This window comes from Ochotona princeps, chromosome 11 (assembly GCF_030435755.1).
Source record: "Ochotona princeps isolate mOchPri1 chromosome 11, mOchPri1.hap1, whole genome shotgun sequence".
NCBI lineage: Eukaryota > Metazoa > Chordata > Mammalia > Lagomorpha > Ochotonidae > Ochotona > Ochotona princeps.
The window spans coordinates 65,928,184-65,950,259 of NC_080842.1; the positions used below are offsets into that span (position 1 = coordinate 65,928,184).

The window sequence follows — 22,076 nt, forward strand, 5'->3', positions numbered from 1 at the left end:
TACTACATTTTATTTTCACAACTTATTTATCACTTAGTGGGAGAAATACAACAAAAGAGAAAAAAAACCATAAAGATCCAAGACAAAAATTTCAAACATTAAATTCCCCTATAACTGCAGGCTCTACAACCTCATGAACAATCAAACAATAATCCAAACTGTATCTCTGTGATGTTAATAAAATCGTCCTATATTTCCTCTAGTTGAAGAATTATGAAAGCAGCTGAAACAGCTACATGTTCTATTCTCTAAAGAGTTGCAAGGACAGGCTAACCTTTAAGGTCACAGTAACTATATTTTTTGTCATAGCAGTTTCTGCTCATACTCCCATCACTTCCATTAGTTTGTAAAATTCTTATCAAGCCATTTCCCAGAAGGCATGCTATATGTCTGGGCCAGAATTCAAGGGAATGGGTAGGCACACGATAAGGTGTCCAGAAACGGCATGAGCTTAATTGTACTCCTGTGCACAATTAAAGGTCCACTCACCAAGACATTATCAATAACATTAACTCCCAAGCTCACGTTGGTTACAAAAGCCATCTTACAGGGGCAAACAATGCCTCAATAGATTGCATAATTCTTAGTGGGGTGCTTGAGTGTCCATGCGAAAAGGGGGTGAGACTGCATCAAGGTGGTCAGAGAGAAATTTGCCAGGCCCTGCCAAACAGCTGGAAGCTCCCTGGGCCCTGCCAAGCAGGGAAGCTGTTCTCTTCACACCTTGCTGTCATCCACACCTACTGCACGACCCCAGCAGGAACCCTGATGGACGAAGGCTATCCCTGAATTTGGAGATTTGAGAATATTGTCAAAACCATGAGCTTTCTCATAACAAACACAATTGTTCTTGAATTTGTTATCAACCTACTACTGTCTCTTCACCGTGTGGGCTATTCTGCTTCAGTTCCTGCTGCCACCAAAGGTTTCTGGTTGATTGACAGACCCGATAGGCGGCTTTGAAGATGGTGGACCTTGGCTGAGTCCACGTGGGAGTCTCGTGCAGGACTGTGTGCTGTGAGCCTGGTCTCTTGTTGTGAATCTGAGTTCTGGTCCTGCATTTCCTTATTCCTTTTCCCCATGCTACACTCAGCAGCAAAAATGAACAATGCAGGGCCCGAAGGAGCGAGCTGCAGGGGCACAGGCATCAGAAGCGTTCCCCATCACACTGGCCTCCCAGCCACAGTGTTTTTCTAGTTGTGTTGAGGAAGTGGTGTTTGGGAATTGAAGAGATAACAGAAAAGCCTGGCAGTTGACATGCTAGCTCTAAGTTCAGAAAGATAAGTCAGAGTGCCCAGAAGATACTGGGGTGGTACCCCTCGCTGGTGTGCAATGACCCGGCAGCCCCAGACAGGCTGATTGCCAACACCGTCACAGCAAGATGAAGTGAAAGCAGGCTGCAGACCAAGCTTGGGACACGGTCACTCTGACAAAGATGAAACAAGGGAGACCCGAGTGCAGGGCCAGGTTTGCCTGGGATTGGCAAGAAGCCAGCCACAGGGAGCTCCACTGCAAAGGATGTGGGGGTCGGTGGCCGGAAGGAGACACAGCTCACTCCCATCCCGCAGAAGCTTTCTGTCTCTTGTGGAGACAGCCTGACTCAGGTCTGTTGAGTCAGCTGGACTATAAACTGCGTCACACAGAAATCTTTGCAACAACAGAAGGCAAAGCACTGCCAGTTGCTCAGAATACTGGTGATGGGTTCGCTGGAGGTGGTGGAGTAACAGCCCTTCACACTCTGTATCGACAGAATCCAGCGCACATGTTGGTTACTGTTGGGAGCCATGGGTTGACCAAGGAGTTCATTGTGTTCTTTCTGGGGCCTTGGGAGTGGGCGTCTGTCTTCTTTCTGTAACCCTTCCTCTGTTTTTTTTTTTCTTTTTTTTCTCTCGCTTCATTTTTCTGCCTCTGAAAATGACTTGGTTCTGATTCTTCACATTAAATTCCAAAAGGCAGCGTGGGATCCAGCCAATGGCGATTCCAGGTGTCCTTGTCTGTCTGCCTTGCTTTCCAAGTGCTTTCAGGAATGCAGACGCCTGCCGCCTGAGGTGGCTGCCCCATTGCCCGGGCCAGAACAGCGGCCCTTGAGCCAGAGGCCATCCGACCCAACAGGGAGCTGGGTTTATCCCTTCTGTTCACCAAGAAACCAGAGATGAGGCTGTGAGGGCACACCATCAGCTGCGGATCGTCTCCCTCTGGTGTCTGGTCAGGGTGATTACCTACCTAGCTAGGTAACAGTGTTCACTTGGCGTGAATGCATGTGTGGGCGCTTCAGGAGAATTTGCTATTGTGTGTAGTTATTAATTACGTGAACAGTGTTCATACTGTTAATAATGAGCTTTGAGTGCTTTTCTTTTTTTGAATTCCTATCTTCGAGTTGTTCCTCCTTTTAAACTGGGCTTCAATTTACATTACATATAATTGGGTTTTATCTAGTTCACACTGAACTAATTGAATTCTTTACCTTCATTTTAAATGCATGAAAGCAAAATGAGTACATGATAACTATAAATGATCTGTACTTATTTTTTTTTTAAAAAATTAACCCAACCATCAACAAATTTTTAAAAAGCTTTTTTCTTGTGTGTTTTGAGAACATTAAACAAATTTAGATGAATCTTTTTCCTTCCAAATACAGTTTGAGAACATTTTTTCAAAAAATGTTGTCAGAGTAATTTCTCAGACTGTAACTGTAGTCTGTTATTCTATAGCCTCTTACACATTGAGTTAAATCTTTTCCTATCCAAGTAAAACATCAATTTGAAAAAAAAATCATAATTTTATGTTTCAAAGCAATTAAACCAAAGTCAAGAAATTGTGCATCATTAGGTGACAAGTTTAAAATTAATTTGATTTTGCTTAATACATTAAGTTTATATACAGTTAGATCTAATTGAGAATAAGGTAATGAGTTTCTTGTTTGTTGTTTTACTTTAAATTCAGGCAAAAAACGGAATCGTCTTAGCCATGTGCTTTTCAGTTTACTGTGTTGATGTCTTCCTTTTGCTATTCCTACCTGTTTGCAAGTGTGTAAGTACTGTTGAGTTGAATATTAGTTCTGTGTTGGCAAGTGATCACAAGTGGCTGGGAGAGTGAAGATGTCTGTGCAATGAGTTGATGGAATGGAGAAGACAGCGTGTTCACGGAATCATGAAGTTATATATGAATTACGAGAGACAAGAATGCCAACCTAAGCAGCAGCGAGCGAGGGCAAGAAGCAGGTGTCGGGTGGCTCTCTTGAGGAACACAAGGCCCTGCTTGCCCTGACTTCAACAGAGACTGAGCACTCTCAGGAGGTAAACTTGATATTAACACATCCCTCAGAAACCTGGAGCAATCCACAGGTCTTTATTGGGTCAGTTCCACTTAGTGGCTTTAAATAGTACAGTGAAGTGGATTGGGTTTTTAAGTTAATCTTGAATGTTGATAGTCTTGCACCCATTCCTTTCCATTCCTGTTTTGCTCTTTGAGAAGGGCATAGCTGTTGAGGAGAAGGGCTCCCTGGCCTGGGTGGGATGTCTGTGGCCCTGGTCTTTGCCGCAGCCTCATAGCTGTTGAGGAGAAGGGCTCCCTGGCCTGGGTGGGATGTCTGTGGCCCTGGTCTTTGCCGCAGCCTCATAGCTGTTGAGGAGAAGGGCTCCCTGGCCTGGGTGGGATGTCTGTGGCCCTGGTCTTTGCCACAGCCTCCAGAGGCAGCCGTGGCGTGATGTATTGTCAGACTGGACCCAACAGACATGTGTTAGTCTGTTTGATTATCTGCAGGCGACTGAATCTCCACCTCTTGCTGCAGATACGTCCTGAAAAAGCCAGATTTCTTCTCCTTTCTTCCTCTTTGCACTTGTCATGCAAACATGTTCCAGAATTTCAGAAAGCTCCTGGGAAGGAAAAGGGCAGCTCTACCTGACTTCTGGGTTTGCCTAGGTTACTGAGTTCGGTAAAGTCAGCCCTGCAGCCTTGCTAACAAGCACATGACGGATAGAATCCCAGTCCAAGCTCACTTGCTGCTAGAGATCTGAGTGCCAATTCCTGTCTTGGAGGATACCAAGTTCTAAAGAAAAAAAAAAGGAAGAAAAAGAGGGGCCAGTGCTTTGGCTCAACTGGCTAATCCTCCACCTCCAAGCACTAGGATCCCAAATGGGTGCTGGTTCATGTCCTGGCTGCTCCACTTCCTATCCAGCTCCCTGCTTGTGGCCTGAGAAAACAGCAGCGTATGGCCCAAAGCCTTGGGACCCTGCACCTGCATGGGAGACCCAGAAAAGGTTCCTGACTCCTGGCTTCAGATCAGCTCAACTCTGGCTGTTGTAACCATTTGGGGAGTGAACAAAAGTTGGGAGTCTTTCTCTCTATCCCAAGGACTAGTCCGATAAAAGTAAATCAATTAATAAAAAAAGGCAAAGAAAAGAGTGATGCAATGCATGAAAGTCCTGAAGTTTTCTTTTCTTTTCTTTTTTTTTTTTTTTAAAGATTTATTTTATTTTTATTATAAAGTCAGATATACCGAGAGGAGGAGAGAGAGAGAGGAAGTGGAGCTGCCGGGATTAGAACCAGCAGTCATATGGGATCAAGGCGAGGACCTTAGCCACTAGGCCATGCTGCCGAGCCCTGAAGTTTTCTTAAAGAGAGTGAGTTCCAATTATTATAAAATTTAAATTAAAATTTTGTCTTAGAAAATAAGAGGTCGGTGTCAGGCTGCAATCATGTTTTTGGTTTTCATTGGCTAATGTCATTAATTCACTAAAAAAGGAAAATTTGTTGCAAGTTACAAAATTTTAGCTTTAAAAAACAAAATTTTAGCTTTGCTTTTTAAAAGCTTTGAGTATGTGCACATTTATTTTATTTTTATTGGAAAGGCAGATTTTACAGAGAGAGAAGGAGAGACAGATTTTCCATTCATTGTTTTACTTCCCAAATGGCAGTAACAGCTGGAGCTGAGCTGATCCAAAGCCAGGAGCCAGGAGCTTCTTCTGGGTCTCCCACACGGGTGCAGGAGCCCATCGACCTGAACTTTCACCACTTTTCTATGCCATAAGCAGGGAGCTGGATTGGAAAGAAAACAGCTGTGTCTCAAATTAATACCCATATGGGATACTGGCACCACAGGTGGAGGATTAGCATGCTATGCCATCACACTGACCCTTAAGTATTTATCAGTGTGAATCTGAGAAAAATCAGATTTTCCTTAAGTGGAGCGATAACACTAGAATAGCATAAAATAACAATTTCTGATTTCTGCTAAAACTTTCAACAGATTTTGTGGTATGTCATAGAAACTCATGTTTTATGTCAAATACCAGAGAACTGAGTGTCATAAGAATTTTATTTCCTTTTTGTGTTAGGTAAATTTCTAGGAGCATTTTACATCCCAGTGGCTGGCTGTGACTGTTGAAAGTAAATCCAATTCCTGTACACATTTTTTCTCTTGAAATTACATTGAGTGATAGTGAATATCTAACTTGATAACAGGAACCATAAATGATCCATTCTCTATAAATAAAAGATTTATAGAGTGCAATTAGAGACTATAGATCTGGATAGTATTAATTATAGTGTTTAAAAATTGGTAAACTTCTGGCCTGGTGTAATGGCTCAGTCCAAGTTCACCTTGTCCAAGTTCCTCGCCTTCTAAGTGCTAGGATCCCACATGGGTTCTGGTTCATGTCCTGGCAGCTCCACTTCCCATCCAGCTCCCTGCCTGTGGCCTGAGAAAGCAGTTGAGGACGGCCCAAAGTCTGGGGACCCTGTACCTGCTTGGGAGACCTGGAAAGGGCTCCTGACTCTTGGTTTCAGATCAGCTCAGCTCTGGCCACTGCAGCCATTTGGGGGACAGCAGATGGAACATCTTTCTGTCTATCCTTTCTGTAAATGCAATCTGTCTTTCCAATAAAAATAATGAATAAATCTTAAAAAAAAAACCATCGGTAAACTTCACGTAAGAACACAAGGTTTGCAGGTGTGTGGCTAAGGGGAGGAGCCTAGCAACACTGGTCTACCATCATGGCGGCACCTGACTCCACCGTCCAGCAGAATGCTACCCTCACTGAGACCCGCACAGTTGCTGCCTCACTCCATCTTTGATCTCCCCGTGCCATCTCCCTGCCACCTGCTTTCCATCTTCCCCTTGGAAGCCTTCGCTTTCGCCACCCTTACTTCAAACACAAACTGTATCTTGTGAATGGCTCTGAAAATCAGCTTTGAATGTCACTGAATTCTACTCCAGAATTATGGGCAGAATGCTACAAGTATTAGGCGTGCTTTCATTTTCGCTGGACCCCTTGTTCTACAGACCAAGCGGCGTTGACGTCCAGTGTTGCCTCACTCTTCCAGGTGTTGATGATCACCTTGGAGTGCAGCCATTTGCCCAACAGAGAAACAGAGGACAGTTTCAGACTTAGATTCTCCAAGCATGCTTAATCTTCCAAGTAAACCACACCTTCACCCAGCATCCACAGTGCATGCAACTAAATTAGGTGGAGGTGGCAAAGAAGCAGTGTCCATCTCTCAAGGACATACAACACAGAAAGATAGAGCAGGAAGGGGAATGTGCCTCAGGACTTGGGGATTAGGCCTAGGGGAGGCCCAGGCAAAGAGTGTCTCCTGGGGCTGGTCTGTGAGGGCCAGGTGGGAGCAGTCACGGTTATACCTGAGCCCAGCGTGCAGTTCTTATGTGACCGGCTGGTCCTGGAGCACGAAGAATGGCATGTTGGAACATGCTAGGGTCAGAGCGACAGGAGCCCCCCCACCCCCAGGGAGGCTGTTCTGGCGCTGGTTCTGTCTGACTTGCTGTAGAGTGGTGTGGATTGGTCATGGTAAGCAGTGCTCCAGGTACATGGCTGTGGTGCAGTTCTGGTTTTGTGAGTTTACTATCTTTCCTTCACACAACTCCAGCATTTCGCCTCCTGAGTCAAGGATGCATGACTTAGTAGCTGTGACTGCCGGGGGATGATGTCTGCTGCCTAAGCAGCCGTGCCACTGTAGAATGGACGCAAGGATTATGAAGCGCTCATTTCAGATGACGCAGTCTGATAGTCCAATTCTGTTTTTACCATCAGAATGAACGCAAACTTAAAAATAACTTAGAATTTGTTAATATTCAGTGCATATTGTCTCTGAATCTCAAGACATGTATATGTGTGTATATGTTTACATACACATAATTTTTATCGAGAGGTGCAGAGAGCGAAAACAAGCGACTCTTCTGGCTTTCACAGTGAGCTGGTGACAGTCAAGCTGCCTGTTCCTCCTGCTCCCTCTCTTGCCACCTGTTACCCTGGAGGTCGACTCTTGGTCGAGATACATCCACCTCATGGACCACTTGGGGAAAGTTTAGGGAGCTAGTAATATTGCTTCAGGAAGATGCGTCCTAAGGGAGATTAGCAGCGACTCAGGGCTGCTCAGCAGGGATGGATACTGCAGGAGGGTGAAGGGTGGCCCACGCTTACCCAGGGCTAAGGAGGGAGTGGCTTGGGGCATGGGATTTTTCAGTACAGAAAATGGGGCACCTGTAAATCAGTGCATGCATTAAGATTCCAGACAAAGGCTGAGGAGGCAGCGCACTGGTTTTCTGCACTTGAATTCCACCCCTCTGCCAACTCACTTGCAAAAACTGGTTGTGAAAAATCCACATTCTCCATCAGATTGTTATGTTATTACTTGCTTCTGAAGCTAAAGATGTGTTTGTGCAATTCCATGCTGCCCTCTAGTGACCACATTCTACAGGAGCGCTTAAATGACACGTGTTCATGTTCCAAGGTTCCTCCACAAAAACAAAGCAATAGGTCAAATTAAGTCACAGGATTGCTAATAACTAGCCAACATCAAGAGTTCTTAAAGTTGTGAAATACAAGTATTTTAGAAGGCCTGAGACTTTGCTTTTTGATTCTCCCATATAGTTGCCTTTCCTGCAAGACGCCTTCTACATGGTATGTTTGATACTTGTGAGTGGTTTATAAACTTTACGTGGAGGACAAAATCCTTTTCCCAAGTGCATCTGGATAACTTTTCATGAGGTCAACATGCCTGTGAACACCTGCTCCCTCCCCCAAAGTGCAGCCATTAACTTTGGTTTAACACCATTAACTTTCATTTACCATCATTTTGCTCACTTATTTGGTACTTAATACAAAAGGCACTCTCTTATGTGTGGCTTGAATATAGCATTTTAATACTGAAACAGCTCATGTTGCTTTTAGTCTTAACTGTGTAGAAACTAAAAGATAATTCCACAGGACAAAGAAGGCCTGAGAATTTGTACATTTTGTTGTTTTCCCTGGAATCTTTTCTGGGGCCGAGCAGAGGTGTTTGTGTGTGTGTGTGTGTGTGTGTGTGTGTGTACACGTGCTGAGGAGGCTGTGCACATACCCTTGAACCTGGATGAAAACGACTAGGTTACACGTGTGCCTTATTGCCCTGATGACTTCACTTCTGCATCGTCTGTGCATATGAGGAGGGTCCCATCGGACCGGTTCCGTTGCGTCCCGTGGAGATGTTGTCTTCTCAGAGGACTGACTGGGACGCGTCTGCCATCCTCCCTGGGTAGGCTAGAAAACTGGGTGGCAGAAAGGCTGTAGGGCAAGAGGGCAGGAGCAGGGCCAAGTGGGTCCTGCTGCTCTCGGGACCTGGCACCATGCTAGTAAGTGCCCCTCCCGCCTTCGTCTTCTGCAGCCTGGGCATCGTCTGTGGCTTAGTGGCAAACCAGCAGGTGAGGACCCGGGTGAAGAGGACCCAGAGGCTGGCGGACAACACCTTCCAAGATCTGCGGGCTTTCCTGGAGCTGACCCCAAAGGTAAAGGGCTCGACCCGTATTTCCCACGGCACTGTGGATGTTGGAATTTTCAGGGCGGCAGTGCAGACCTTCTAGAAGCCCAGAGAATCAATGCAGAAGGCTGTTCCCCTTCAATGTCAAAGGCAAGACAGTAAACATCATGCCCATAGTTTTCTAAAGAATACAAAAGCCTTGTTCCTGATGTGATATTTTTACATTGTCTTATTTTGTTTGGGGACAAAAAGCTATTGCATGGATTCTAAAATGCTTAATGTTTTTAGGGCTCCCTAAGAATATCCTCTTAGATGTTTGACTCCAGGTCATTTAGTATGTTAAATTTCTTCTCGTTGTCTTTCTACTGTGACTTTCAACTTCAGGAGGGGTTATTCCATGTAATTTCCTGACTTGTTTCCCCCAGCAAATCAAGTACATAGTGGCCCAGTATAACACCACCAAGGACCGCGTATTCTCCAATCTGGACAGTGAGTGAATTCCAAGTTGCTTTAGATTTTTGCTTGCCACTCTGCTTGTTGGTGGGTTGGAAGGGGGGATGGAGGGGGAGGACAGAAGATGTGTCTGCTGGTCCGTGACAGGAAGTGTCTGTGTGCAGGGAGTAGGGCCTTTGATGTAGATGATTCCTTTATGTTTCTTGTCAAGAGTTTGCTTTCCCGGGAGCAAGAAAAGCAGCGGGCTTCGGGCAGGTGAACAGTCCTTTGTCTTGTAATGAGATGGGGAGGCACCCTTGGTAGCATTTGGTTGTTGTGGCCCCGGATGCTGTTAATATCCTGTGGGACCCTACAACTACTCTCGCCAACACAGACAGGAAAGGCCACATCACAAGGGCAGGGTCCACCCGCTGTCTGGTCTGAAAGTCCGTGGTGCCCTGGCAAGAGCTCAGTCTTAGCGGAAGGCGTCAGGACCACAGCAGTCACACATAGCATGTCCCTCGTGTAAAGAAGAATCTGCTCCTTGAGTCTGTGAGGATGAGGAGACAGTCTCAGTAGGGACTCTGAAGAGTGAGATAGATCTACATCCGGAGTCAGTGCCTGGATGGGGACTGGGTCACATCATGTAACCTGGATGTAGGAGAGTGGGGACCTGCGTGGACAGCGTGCAGAGAGCGAGTGGTGAGAGCTGCACACGCCCGGAGCCTGTTCTCACTGTGTCTTCTGCTCCTTTGACTCTAGATATTAATATGAAACTGGGAGGTGAAATCAGTGAACGACTGGAGCCGGTGGTGATTCCCGTCTTTGATGAGATCAAAGCCATGGTCACAGGTGAGCCCAGGATACCGGATACCGGATACCGGATACCGGACAGTGCCTCATTCAGGAGTCCCTAGGCATCAGGGAACCATCCTCTCCCCTTGTGTTCCTGAGGGCTGGCCTGGGTGACTTCTGGGGCTGTGACCATGCAGACAGGCAGGTTCACTGTGCACAGGTGGGGCTGGTCATTGTTTTGTTTACATTTGTGTCAGAGCTGTAGGAATTTTCAAGAAACTAATGGATGCATTTCACAGGTTTTTTTTTTCTTTGCACCAAAATAAATGTGTCTTTTAAAGACATCTCCCACAAATGTTTTGAAGTTCAGCCATGTATGTGCGTGTGTGTGTGTGTTTGGTTTTTAACAGGCACATTTGATGTGGTTTTCAGGAAATGGTAGGGGACCCAGGTTTTAAGGGCACTCCCACCTTTGATTGTAGCAGTCATTGGAGCCACCTGTTTGTGACTGCAGAACACATGCTCAGAATAGCACCCTCAAATTTAAATATCGCAGCTTTCCCACTGGAGCTTTTTTTAGGCTATTTATTTGGAAAGCAGTGACACACATGGGGGGAGAGAGTGAAAAAGGATCTGGCATCTGCTGATCACTGCTCAAGTAGCCCCAACAGCCAGAGCTAAGCCAGGCCAAAGCCGGCAGGCTAGAACTCCATCTGGGTCTCGCATGTGGGTGGTAGCGACCAAGGACTTGGGTCACATCTGTTGTCTTCCAAGGCACATTAGCAGGAAGCTGGGTATGAAAAGGAGCAGTCAGAGCTTGAACTGGCATCCTGATATGGGATGCTGGCATGACACGGGGCAGATTAACCTGCTGCCTCATAGCCTCAGCTCTCAGTTTTAGTGTATTCAGAGGAGGAACTCGGCTCAGAGGGGTTCAGAATCCACTTCTGGTCACACAGCGAATAACCAGGCTGGGAATATGAAGACCCACAGAGTGTCAACCCATGCTCTTAGGTGCTGTTCTGGTTCATTTCAGCTCTGACCATTTCTGGCTAGCAGATGGCTGGGGGCTCTGCATATCCACGTGGACTGAAATTGCTTGGGATGAGTCTGTTTAAACTGAGCCCTTCAAGGTTGGACAGTGACAGCCTCGATGGCTGCCGCTGGCCATTAAATGCCACAGTAAGATCCCCAGCTTGTTCCTGGGTCTGTGCTTGTTCGCTGCTTGTTGGAGAGAGACTGGCGAGTGGAAGCAGAGCAGGGTGGACGATCTGGCCCACGAGGCCCGCATGCCCCTGCCTTCCCCTCGCAGGCGCCTTCACAGCAGGCTCCTCTGTTGCCATCCCACATCATTTCCAAGTGCACCTCAAGGGCCGGTAGAGCCCCTCTTGTAGGTGGTAGGGTCTGTGTGCTCTGTTCTGAAATAGACTGTGTCCCATAGCCATCAGAGAGACCAAGAAGACCCTGGAAGACATGAAGGTGAGCTTGAGCAACCTGAAGAACGGAAGCAGTGCACTGAATCAGAGTCTAAGTGATGTCAAAGCCAGCATAGAGCAGTCACTCAACGACCCACAGTGCTTGATAACGCCAACAGCAGAGATCTGCAACAGCATCCGGTTGTCCCTGCGCCAACTGAACAGCAACTCCGACCTGGGCCAGGTGAGCAGGGACTGGGAGCCGTGTGCCGAGGCCCATGGGCAGAGCTTTATGTGGGTGCACCTGGCAGGGGCGCAGTGGGCTGTGTGGAACAGCACTAACTCCCAAGGCTCTGTCGGCCTCCCTGGGTCATCCAGCCACCACGTTGGGTCCCTCCAGCAGGAGCAAGGGAATTAAGGGAATCTCTGGCGTTGAAAAAGAAGGAAGGGGCCAGAGTGCATTCATGCGCACACATGTACATCACACATCCCCTGTTGTAGGGAGGCAGTAAAGGGGGCTTAGGCAGCGGGGTTCCTGGATTGAACCTCTGGATCGTGCCAAGTTCTGGCTGGGCAATGAACTAACTGGAGGGAGCTCTGATCTCTTTTCCTTCTTTCTTCCTTCCCTTCCTCTCCTCATTCCCTTTCTCTCTCGCCCTCCTTCTTTCTCCCTTTCTCCCTCTCTTTCAAATAAACAAAATACAATTACTATTTTAAGTTAAATTTATTTTTAATTGATGCATCAAGCGCAATAACCATACTTCTACAAGCCAGGATAGATGCTAATTCCTCCCAGTCTTCCCAAAAAGCATGAAAAAAAAAATGCAATTTGAGTGTCAGTATAAAAATTCTTGGAGATGGAAAATAAGATCGTCTATTTATGATGTTTTTCTGATCCTTTCCACTACTATTCCTGGAAGGCTATAGGTAATGCCTCAAGCACTTGGGTCCTTGTCACGCACATGGGACACCTGGAACGGGTCCTGGCTCCTGGTGTTGACTTGACCGAGCCCTGGCCCTTGTGGACATTTGGGGAATGAACCAGCAGATGAGAGGTCTCCCCCTCTCCCTTTCTCTCCGTCACTCTGCTTTCCAAGTATATAAATCTTTTACAAAGTAATGTTTAAATATAGGTGTTTTTTCTACTTTCATGTCTTATATCAGTTTCCTTTGAAACACTTCTGGGCAACATCTATGTTTGCACATTTTGGGAATCATTAGGGGAATTTTTTTTTTTTTTTTTAGATTTTATTATTGTTGGGAAGCCGGATATACAGAGAGGAGGAGAGACAGAGAGGAAGATCTTCCATCTGTTGTTTTTCACTCCCCAAGTGAGCTGCAACGGGCCGGTGCGTGCCGATCCGAAGCCGGGAACCTGGAACCTCTTCTGGGTCTCCCACGCGGGTGCAGGGTCCCAAAGCATTGGGCCGTCCTCAACTGCTTTCCCAGGCCACAAGCAGGGAGCTGGGTAGGAAGCGGAGCTGCCGGGATTAGAACCGGTGCCCACATGGGATCCCGGGGCTTTCAAGGCGAGGACTTTAGCCGCTAGGCCACGCCGCCGGGCCCTAGGGGAATATTTTTAAAATTCCTTTGAAGTTCTGTAGTCTTACAATTTTTTGAAAGAGCACAGTGGAACTCCCGTGAGAAGGTTCATTCCCCAAGTTCCCACAACGACTGAGGCTGGGCTTAGCTGAAATTGGGTGCTGGGGACTCCGTCTGGGTTTCCCACCCGAGTGGCATGGATGCAGTGACCCGAGTCGTCGCTGCTGCCTCCCAGCTGCTGCGTTGGCAGGAAGCTGGAGTCAAGAGCTTGGTATCCAACCCAAGCACTGCCATGGGACGTGGCCTCTTAACTGTGAGGCCAAAAGCCTTCCCTGGAGGAATAACTTATTTTTTAAAGTTTTAGTTAGTTATTTGAATGGAGAGAGATAAAGAGGGAAAAGAAATATAGGGAGATAGATAGATAGATCAATCGATCAATCTGTCTTCCAACCACCAGTTCACTCTTCAGGCCATTCAGCTTGGACTGTGCTGGGTCAAAGCCAGAAACCAGGAACTGTGATCTGGAGCTCCCGTAGAAGTAGCAGGGGCCTGAGTCCTCGGGCCATCACCTGCACATTGGCTGGACCGGAAGTGAAGGAAGATTCTGTCTTGGATGTGGGGTGTGGATGTCCCAAGCAGTGACTTAATCCACTGTGTTCCCAGTTCTCCTCAGATGATTATTTAGAGCTTAGCTGCATTTAAGTTGTTGAGGGAGAATTTTTCCCCTTAACGTACCTTTAAACATGCATAAATCTGCAGGATTCGGCCATGGAATTCCTGTTACATTCTGTAAATAAAAATGTTTGCCCGTTTGATTGGCCATATCATGTTATCTGTTTATCTGTCGATCTAGTCATTTTTTTATATCAGTACTTACAGTAATAGACATCTTGTTCTCTTCTGCAAAGGCAAGTTGCAGATAAGCCATTGACATCATGTTTCTTTGCCCCTACATATTTGAGTGCCTTTCCTCACTTTATAGACCATTAGGCAAATACCAGGATGGGGCGTAGAGCCTTGACCGAGCACTACCACAGTTCCAGTTCAGCTTTTGTTCACTTCCCTTCTGAAAGGGCTCTTTTGCAAGGATCTTCTTTTTCAGTCTCAGGGTTGAGGTCTGGCTCCCATGTTGTGGGGGGCTGTCAAGTCTCTCCTTTTCATTTGGAAGTTTCTCAATCAGCAGGCCATTACTTTGCAGAATAGTCTTGACTTCAGGTTTGTCTGAGGTCCTCCTTTGATTAGAATTAAGTTTGTCTCCCCACGTCTGCCAAGGGAATGTCACAGAAGAAGAATACATCCTTGGCACAGTGTGGCGAGAGGTCCTATGGTCTGTCCTGTTTCAGTGACAGCTGGAACGCTCAGTGCAGGTGTACACGTGATGCCATAACCAGAAAACCCACCCACTCTGGACAGCTGAGGAGTATGACTACTGGCCAGATGGCTTTTAAAAGTCGTTTTCGAAGGCTGTATACTGCTTTTTCCTTTAGTATCTGGAACTTTCAGTGATACCACATCCATGTTCATTTCTTTGCCTCGTTCTTAGCTGACTTCAGCAAGGGACCTCCAAGCACTCATACGTTGGTACTTGTCAAGGCCACTCTGAGCTCAGAGTGGTCTCCCTGAACAGTGCTCCATTGTGCCAAAGAAACTGAGGCTGTGCTGTGTAACATGGTCACCTTGTAACTTGGCTACGAAATGGATTTTTAAGGGAGAATAAATCTGTGGGTAACCTCTTTGCCTTATATTTTGTTTTACAAATTTGCAGCTCCCACCAGTTGATCAGGAACTTAACAACATCAACAATGTTGTTAGTACTGACCTGAATGCCCTGATTGAAGAGGTATGTTTCTTGTTTTGTTTACTTTTTAAAAATGCAGCAGTTTATAATATTTGTAAGGATAACCTGATATATAAGAAAATATGAAACAGTAAAACGAACAAATGAAAAACTCACCAGCTTGAAATTCTCTACAGGGGTCACCATGAAGGGTGAAGACTATCATCTTCCAAGTAATTTTGTTCACTATTCAATTACAAGACCTTTTTGTCCAGCTTCTGCTGTGGACAAAGTGCTGTGTGCTGGAGAAAGCCCCCAGCAACCTCTGCTTCCCTAGGCATGGGACTTGGCAGGTGCAGTGCCGGACTCCACAGTAATTCTTAGCCGGGCTGGTTTTCTTTTTGTTCCTGCTCACTTCCACCATGTGAGCATATGATACCTCTGCCTAGCTCTCTGTTCTTTCTCTTCTCCCTTCCCCTAGCTCTTTGGCTTCTAAAGTTTTCTACATCACCTTGTAACCAGGCCTGTCCTAGCATCTTGACCAGGCCAGAACCCTTTTAAAACAAACATTCTTGCAGCATTGCAAATATTGTATGAAGCCCCTCCTAATGGGTATTGTTTATTTAGCATCTCTGTTCTCCTCACTAGCCTGTTAATCCCAAAACGTCAGGAACGGTATGATCTGAAATACCATGATTTCCCCCAAGAGTTCACTAGTAGTTGCTAATCATGCATCCAGCAGATACCGCACACACTGAGTGTCTTGGGCGTATAGAAGATGGAGAGAGAAGTTTCGTTCTTGACTGTGAAGCATTGCATCTCTAGGAAACCTGTGTGTATAAGTCGTGCTTTGAACAAGGCCCTGGAACCCCCTGATCTTTGCTGTAGTCACCCTTTGTTAAGTGAAGAATGAGCCAGGGGATGGAGCTGCATAAGGCACATTCCAACCGGTTTGAAACTTCCACGCCTGGTGACGTCACACGTATCAGAGCGGGTAAATCCAGAGTGGCAGGCATACACAAAGTCAAGTCCAACAGGAATGCACAAGGCCGCGTGTGTGCGTTTTATTTGTAGCACTCAGTTTAGCTATGCGGATAGGAACTGACTGTCACTGTGAGCCTGAGGGGGTTTAAGCCTGCTGCGCCCCTTAGCACTCTTTGTAGCAGCAGAGTGTTGGGGCACAAATCAAACACTTCCCAGAGGAAAGAGGTGCTGTTTACCTGAATTCTTGGGTCTCATGGATTTAGCTCTGAAGCCATAGAGACTGGCTTCTTTGCTGGGTTAAGCCTCTCTCAATTTTGGTGTTTCGTAAGCTGTGTTTGGGAACATTATTTTTTGTGTGTGAAACTAGAGCTCTCATTTCACTTTGTAATTGTACTGGAAAGTACAGTTACACTTGAGAGACCCACTTGCTGCCTGTGCAGGTCAGGGCCTCTCAGCCCCAGCCCTGATGATGCTCTGGCTTTGCTAGTTCTTGGTTGTGGGGTTCTCCTGTACATTGGGGAGCCTTTGTTAGTGTTTAGCATGTTCCTACGCATTGCTGGTAGCACCCAACAATTGTGATAGCCAAAATGTCTCTAAACAAATTGGCCTCCAATTAACAACCAGCATTTCAGATACTGACATGGCTGTTCTAATTCTTAGCAGTCTGGGTAAGAGAATATGTTGATTTAAAAATTATGGAGGACAAAAAAGGAAAAAGTTATGGAGGCAACTTATATGAAAACTTTTAGCTGGATCTTTGATGGATTAAAATTTAAAAAATGTTTTTTTGATGACCATATTATAATTTCAGCTTCAAGATAAGTGTTATATTTTGAGTTTACTTCTCTACTTCATACCCAGCTGAGAAACGCGTGCTAGTCAACGGGTCTTCATTTTCCTGTGTGCACCAATTTACTTGAAATATTTTCTAGGGCAACAAATCCTTTAATGACATACCTGAGAGAGTACAAAGCCAAACCACGAACGTCATAGCAGGTGAGATGCCTGGTCTGAGGGAATTTTGTTCTTCCCTGTGTTGAGAATTGCATGGTGAGTTGGTACGAAAGATATGTTGTTAGGGATGTTGTGGTTGTTTTCCTCTTTAAAAAAGCATCTTTGTTAAGACTCGGCTTGGGATTCCCACATGCAGTATTCAAGCTCTGGCTACTGCACTTCCCATCCAGTTTCCTGCTGATACGCTGAGCAGGCAGCCAGCAACGGCCTCTGCTACCCATCGGGGAAACCTGAGCTGAATTCCTGGCTCCCAGCTTCAGCCTGGCCTAGTCCTGGCTGCTGTGGGCATTTGGAGAGTGAGCCAGAGCATGAAAGTGCTTATTCTGTGTATCTCTCTATCGTTCACATAAAATGAAATACTTTTTTTTTAAATTACAAAGTCCAGTTGGTTAAAATAAAAAAAAAAAAAAAAACTTTAAACATAAAGTGATCTCTCAGTAACATCTTGAAAACTAAATGAACTGAATTCAATTAGAAAAACTGCATGGATTTTTAAAACATAATAATAGCAATCCTTTTATTGAAAACAGTGGCATCATCTAGGCAGGGCTATGTGGTTGGGGCCCCACCAGGGCAGGGGTGGGAGACGGGTGACCCCATGGGTATGCCAACAGAGCGCATGTAGACTGATGACCTCCGCTGGGGAAATGCTGCCATTTTTGTGTTTTCTAAATGAGCTTAAAATTGGTTTGGTTTTGTTTAGAAACACCAGACCTATGAACTTTGTCTTCCAGGGGGGTTTTCATCTCCCTGCCGATGCCAGTCCAGGGTGATTTAGGCTCCTCCGGGCTGTGCTTGTGGAGACAGAAGCAAGGCCTCGAGTGGCTGTGTTGTGCTGCCTTGGGTTTCGGCATTTGGGGTGAGTGCGCACAGGAGTGCAGATGCAGCGGTTGTCGGTGCAGTTCCCATTTGTTGGGAAAAGAACTCTCGGAACCCGGATGAGATGATGTCCTATTTTTTCAAAAATTACCTGCTGCTTTTCACCTTTGGCCAGAGAAAGAACTCTTCCCCCTGTTGGTTCAGTCCCTAGGTGGCAGCAGCAGCCAAGGCTGGGCTGGGCCAAAGCCAGGAGCTGGGGGCATCTTCTAGGTCCCCCGCATGAGTGCACGGGCCCAACCACTTGGGCCATCCTCCACTGTTTTCCCAGGAGCGTTAGCAGGAAGCTGGCTTGGAAGAGGAGCAGCTGGGATCTAACTGGTGCCATGTTGGGGTGTTGTGTATGATGGCGCAACCCAGCACAACTAAGTGGTTTTAAAATATCGGTTAGAGGTATTCCATTTTTCCCCCCAAATAGTGTTCTTTCAATCAATTAAGAATGTGGGACAAAGGCTTTTTTTCTACTGCACGGTACTTCCGATGGTTTGTAAATCCCTTTCTGTTTAAGATTCTACTTTGAAATATGAAGCTGTTAACGACAAATGCACATTGTGAACTTGCCGCACTAACATCTGACACCAAACGTGTGCTTGTTGTGCAACCACCTGCTTACTAAGCTTTCGCTATTTTTGTTTTGTTTTCCCTCTCTGGACTTCTCCTGCCCATGTGCGTGGCCTTCTCTTGTAAGTCTGACGAAGCGAAGCACACTGCACGCATGAGCAAGGCCTGTGGCATGTGATGTTCCTGCCTATGCACACAGAAATGGCCCCAGCATCCTGGCTGCTGGGTGTTCATTCTCACCTCTTAGCTCCCACCTTTGGGCTGCTCGGTCCCACATGCTTTCTGAGTGTCACCTTGGTGCCACGTCCTGCCAGGCACTGGAGATGGGGATGCACAAGGCATGACCTTCATCCAGAAGTGCTCAGGGAGATGCTGAGACGGCCCAGCTACATTACCGGGGTGGCCCAACTGGGGGTGCTGCATGCGGTGTGGGGGCAGAGTGGGCCAAGCAGCAGGGGCCCTGAGGGGCCAACAGCTTAGACATCACATCGTTCAGAATCCCAGGCCTAAGAAAGGGCCATCGAGTTGTCTCAGCCCAGGGTCCTTGGTATTTTCTCATACAAACCACCAGGGACTACAACCAAATCCCTGACACTCAAACACCCCATTCAGTGTCTTTGATGCCCCAATTTCGTGTTGCTGAAGAACACATTTGGCAGAAGGTTCCACCCTGTGAGGGGCATTCTAGACCATAGTGCCATCTTTCCCTCTCCTGAAAGCTTCACCAGGGGGGCAGGACCCTATTCTTACAATGTATATTTATTTATTTTTATTGGAAATGCAGATCAGATTTATGGAGGGAAAGAGAGAGAAAGATCTTCCGTCCACTAGTTCACTCCTCAAATAGCTGCAATGGCTGGAGCTAAGCTGAACCAAAGCCAAGAGGCAGGAACTTCTTCTGGGTCTTCCATGTGGGTGCAAGGTCCCAAAGCTTTGAGCCATCTTCTATGCTTTCCTAGGCCACAGACAGGGAGCTGGACGGAAAGTGAAGCTTCTGGGACATGAACCGGCACCCGTGTGGGATGCTGGCACTTGGAAAGTGAGGAGTTAGTCCCTGAGCGATCGCACCTGGCCCAGGTGAAGACCCTTCTGAGTACTGGTGCTCTGCCTTCTGCTGTGGCACAGAGGTACCCCTATCTCCACATCCACTCCCACGCTTTAGACTGTCAATGAGCCCCTGGTATGTCCTTGCAGCAGGCTCAGCATGACAGCCTCGGAGCATTGGTCCAGGAGACACCTGCAGCCCAGGAACTTTTGAACCTAGAAGCTGTCAGTGGTGACAGACATTTTGCAAAAACTGTTGTTTCTCTCAGCTCCTGTCTGAGAAGTTAGGATGAGTATTAGCAGAAGAGGCCTGGACACTGGGAATACTGCTTTTTCTATGTAGGAGACATGCAAGTATGTCACATACGATGTTAACAAATAGGACGACGGATGGAGGACTAGCTATTATTTATTTTCCAAAACCATGTAACAAGCACTTTGGAGCTGGACAATCACAAGTTTCAGTCCTAGTATCAGTGATTTCCAAACAACAGATGTGCAGGCAGGTGACAAAAATCTCTGGCCTCAGGGTGGCTGGGAGTCCAACAGAGACTCAGAATGTCTGTATCAGCAGGAAAGAATGAGTGACAGCTGATGAAGGCACCTGCCATGTGGTTGACACAGTAGACATTCTCACCACTAGACCCATTTATTATTATTGCTATTATTCTTAAGGTAAGTAGAAGGAAAATTCTGGCCTGATTTTGTCATCCCAGTGACAGCTGCACTCCCACCTGGCTCTTTTGTTAAGTAGTCGCTTTGTGGTGGTCGTGGCTGTACTGATGCTTGCCATGGAATCGTGATGTGATGGAGCACACACATGACATGGGAAAAGACTGACGTCTGACAAATGCATGACCCAGGTGCTTTTGTTTTCAGAGCTCAAAAAGGTCCTGAATTCCATCGGTTCCAGAATCGACAGTGTCACCCAACAGCTGCCCATCCAGGAGACGCTGAACAGTTTTACCAAGTACATGAATAAGTCCGAGGATCACCTGCACAAAATTCTGCCCAAAGTGGAAGAAGTTGATTCCTATTGGTGAGTGCCCCCTTTGACTGGATAAACAAGGAGAGTGAACCTTCGTACGGGACAGGATAAATAGGGGATCTTTTGCAAGGATCATTTTATGAACGCAAATTGGAACATGCCAAGCCTGGTGGGTGCTCATTATAAGAATTGTGGTGGTCCCTCAGATAATACATCCAGGAGACTCAGAGTGATACAGAGAAGGTTATGTGGCCCCATATATAATGATATGTGAGTTCATGACATGTTCTGTATTTTTCTTAAAAATGTTCAAAGTTGGCAGTTCTTGAGCCAAATATTCAGTGGCTTGGAGCTTTGATGCCATTGGTGGTTACTAGACTCTGTTATAATTTTCAAGCCAGGCATGCAATTGGATTTTGAAACTTAAAAGTAACTAAGAAGAATATTTGAAAAAGATTCTCTTCAAATTGGTGGATTCTAACTGTACATTGCTAAGGTGAGCGGCTTTGCTGAGCCTCAGCCCTGGGGGATACAGGATGACTGACTCCCAGAGAGCCAAGAGGGAAGGACCTGGGGGCTGCAGAGTCCGAGAGGCTCCTTGGCAAGTCAGTTGCACCTGCCTCTGTGAAAACTAAGGCCACAAGGGGTGGGGAGATTCCCAGAGCCTATGAAACTGTCACATAATGCAAAATAATTAATAAAAAAAAAAAAAAACTAAGCCCACAGCCAGAACCGTCCCGTGCTGCCCCAGCCCGTGGAGAGCGGGAGACTCGTTCCCACTGGCATACTTTCTCATGAAGGGGAACAAGTAATAAAGGGATAACAATATTTGCTAGCATTTAGGAGAGAAGTACATCCACCCAAGCACCTTCTGTACAGTGTCTCTTTAACACCCACTGAAATCCCTCAGTTGTATTCTGCTGATAACCCTGCTTGATGACAAGAAAGTATGCGTTCCTGGAAATAAAATGCCCACAACTCAAGGTCTATTAGAACATGGCAGAGGTGGGATTTTGAATTGTGTCTGAGCCATCACTCTGTACTCAACAAGCCCCCCAGGACCCTCCCATGTGCCCCCCAGAGGGTGGATACCCCGCAGAACAAAACAAAGACAGACCTTTCGTCAGTGACCTTACAATGTTATTCGAATCAGCTTCACAAATGAGAGAGAATAGTACCACCATCTCTCCCTTTACCTGCCACCCGCTTTCCTGCCCTCATCTCCTTGCCCAGGACGTAAGTTTGCTTCAAAAGGAAGTTTAGCTATCTCAAAAAGATTTCCCAAGACCAGGGTCCGTGACTCATTTAATCCTGTGTTCCCAATTTCTGGAACAATCCTTCATCGCATGCTGCTGGCAGCTCTTGTGTAATTATTGAGATGGCTCTTAATTGAATGAAAAGCTTCAGTACCAGCTCCTGTCAGGAGCAACCAAGCAGCAGCAGATTGTCAGTTTTTTAGCATTTTAAGTGTTGGGCAGCATTTGTACCTTTGGATAGCCTCAGCTGCCAGGAAAGCCTGCACCTTCCGGGAATCCTAGGGAGACCTGGTGGAGGGTCTGTTATCCTCGGCTGTCCTCTGGGAGCCTTGCCCAGGGGAACTGTGCATGCTGTGGACATCTCATTGAAGATGGTCAATAAAATTCTAAGTACTCCTCACAGCCATCTTGTCGAGTGCTTCCACTTCAGTAAAGAGCGAAGGCTCTGGGAAAAGAGCATGGCATATCTTCATCTGAACATTAATCGTGATCTGTCCACATCCTGGTATCATTGCAAGAGGCACTTCCAGTGTCAGGGACATGGAAGCAGGCAGATGGGCCATTTGAAAAAACTTGGAAGCCCCATTCAAGAGTGCTGTGAAACCCCCTTGGGTTTCAAGGCTGAGGAAGAAGCCATTAAG

At 46.5% G+C, this 22,076-nt stretch overlaps 1 protein-coding gene across 1 annotated transcript in view; it reads left to right on the forward strand.

Annotated features, from left to right (window-relative positions):
- Positions 1 to 22,076, forward strand: part of PROM1 (prominin 1) — a 78,876-nt gene that overhangs the window by 37,526 nt on the left and 19,274 nt on the right. Inside the window, exons 5-11 of the mRNA XM_058670288.1 lie at positions 8,659 to 8,779; positions 9,177 to 9,240; positions 9,946 to 10,035; positions 11,420 to 11,637; positions 14,701 to 14,775; positions 16,629 to 16,692; positions 20,071 to 20,230. Coding sequence (XP_058526271.1) covers positions 8,659 to 8,779; positions 9,177 to 9,240; positions 9,946 to 10,035; positions 11,420 to 11,637; positions 14,701 to 14,775; positions 16,629 to 16,692; positions 20,071 to 20,230 — 792 coding nt within the window. The remainder of the gene's footprint in view (positions 1 to 8,658; positions 8,780 to 9,176; positions 9,241 to 9,945; positions 10,036 to 11,419; positions 11,638 to 14,700; positions 14,776 to 16,628; positions 16,693 to 20,070; positions 20,231 to 22,076) is intronic.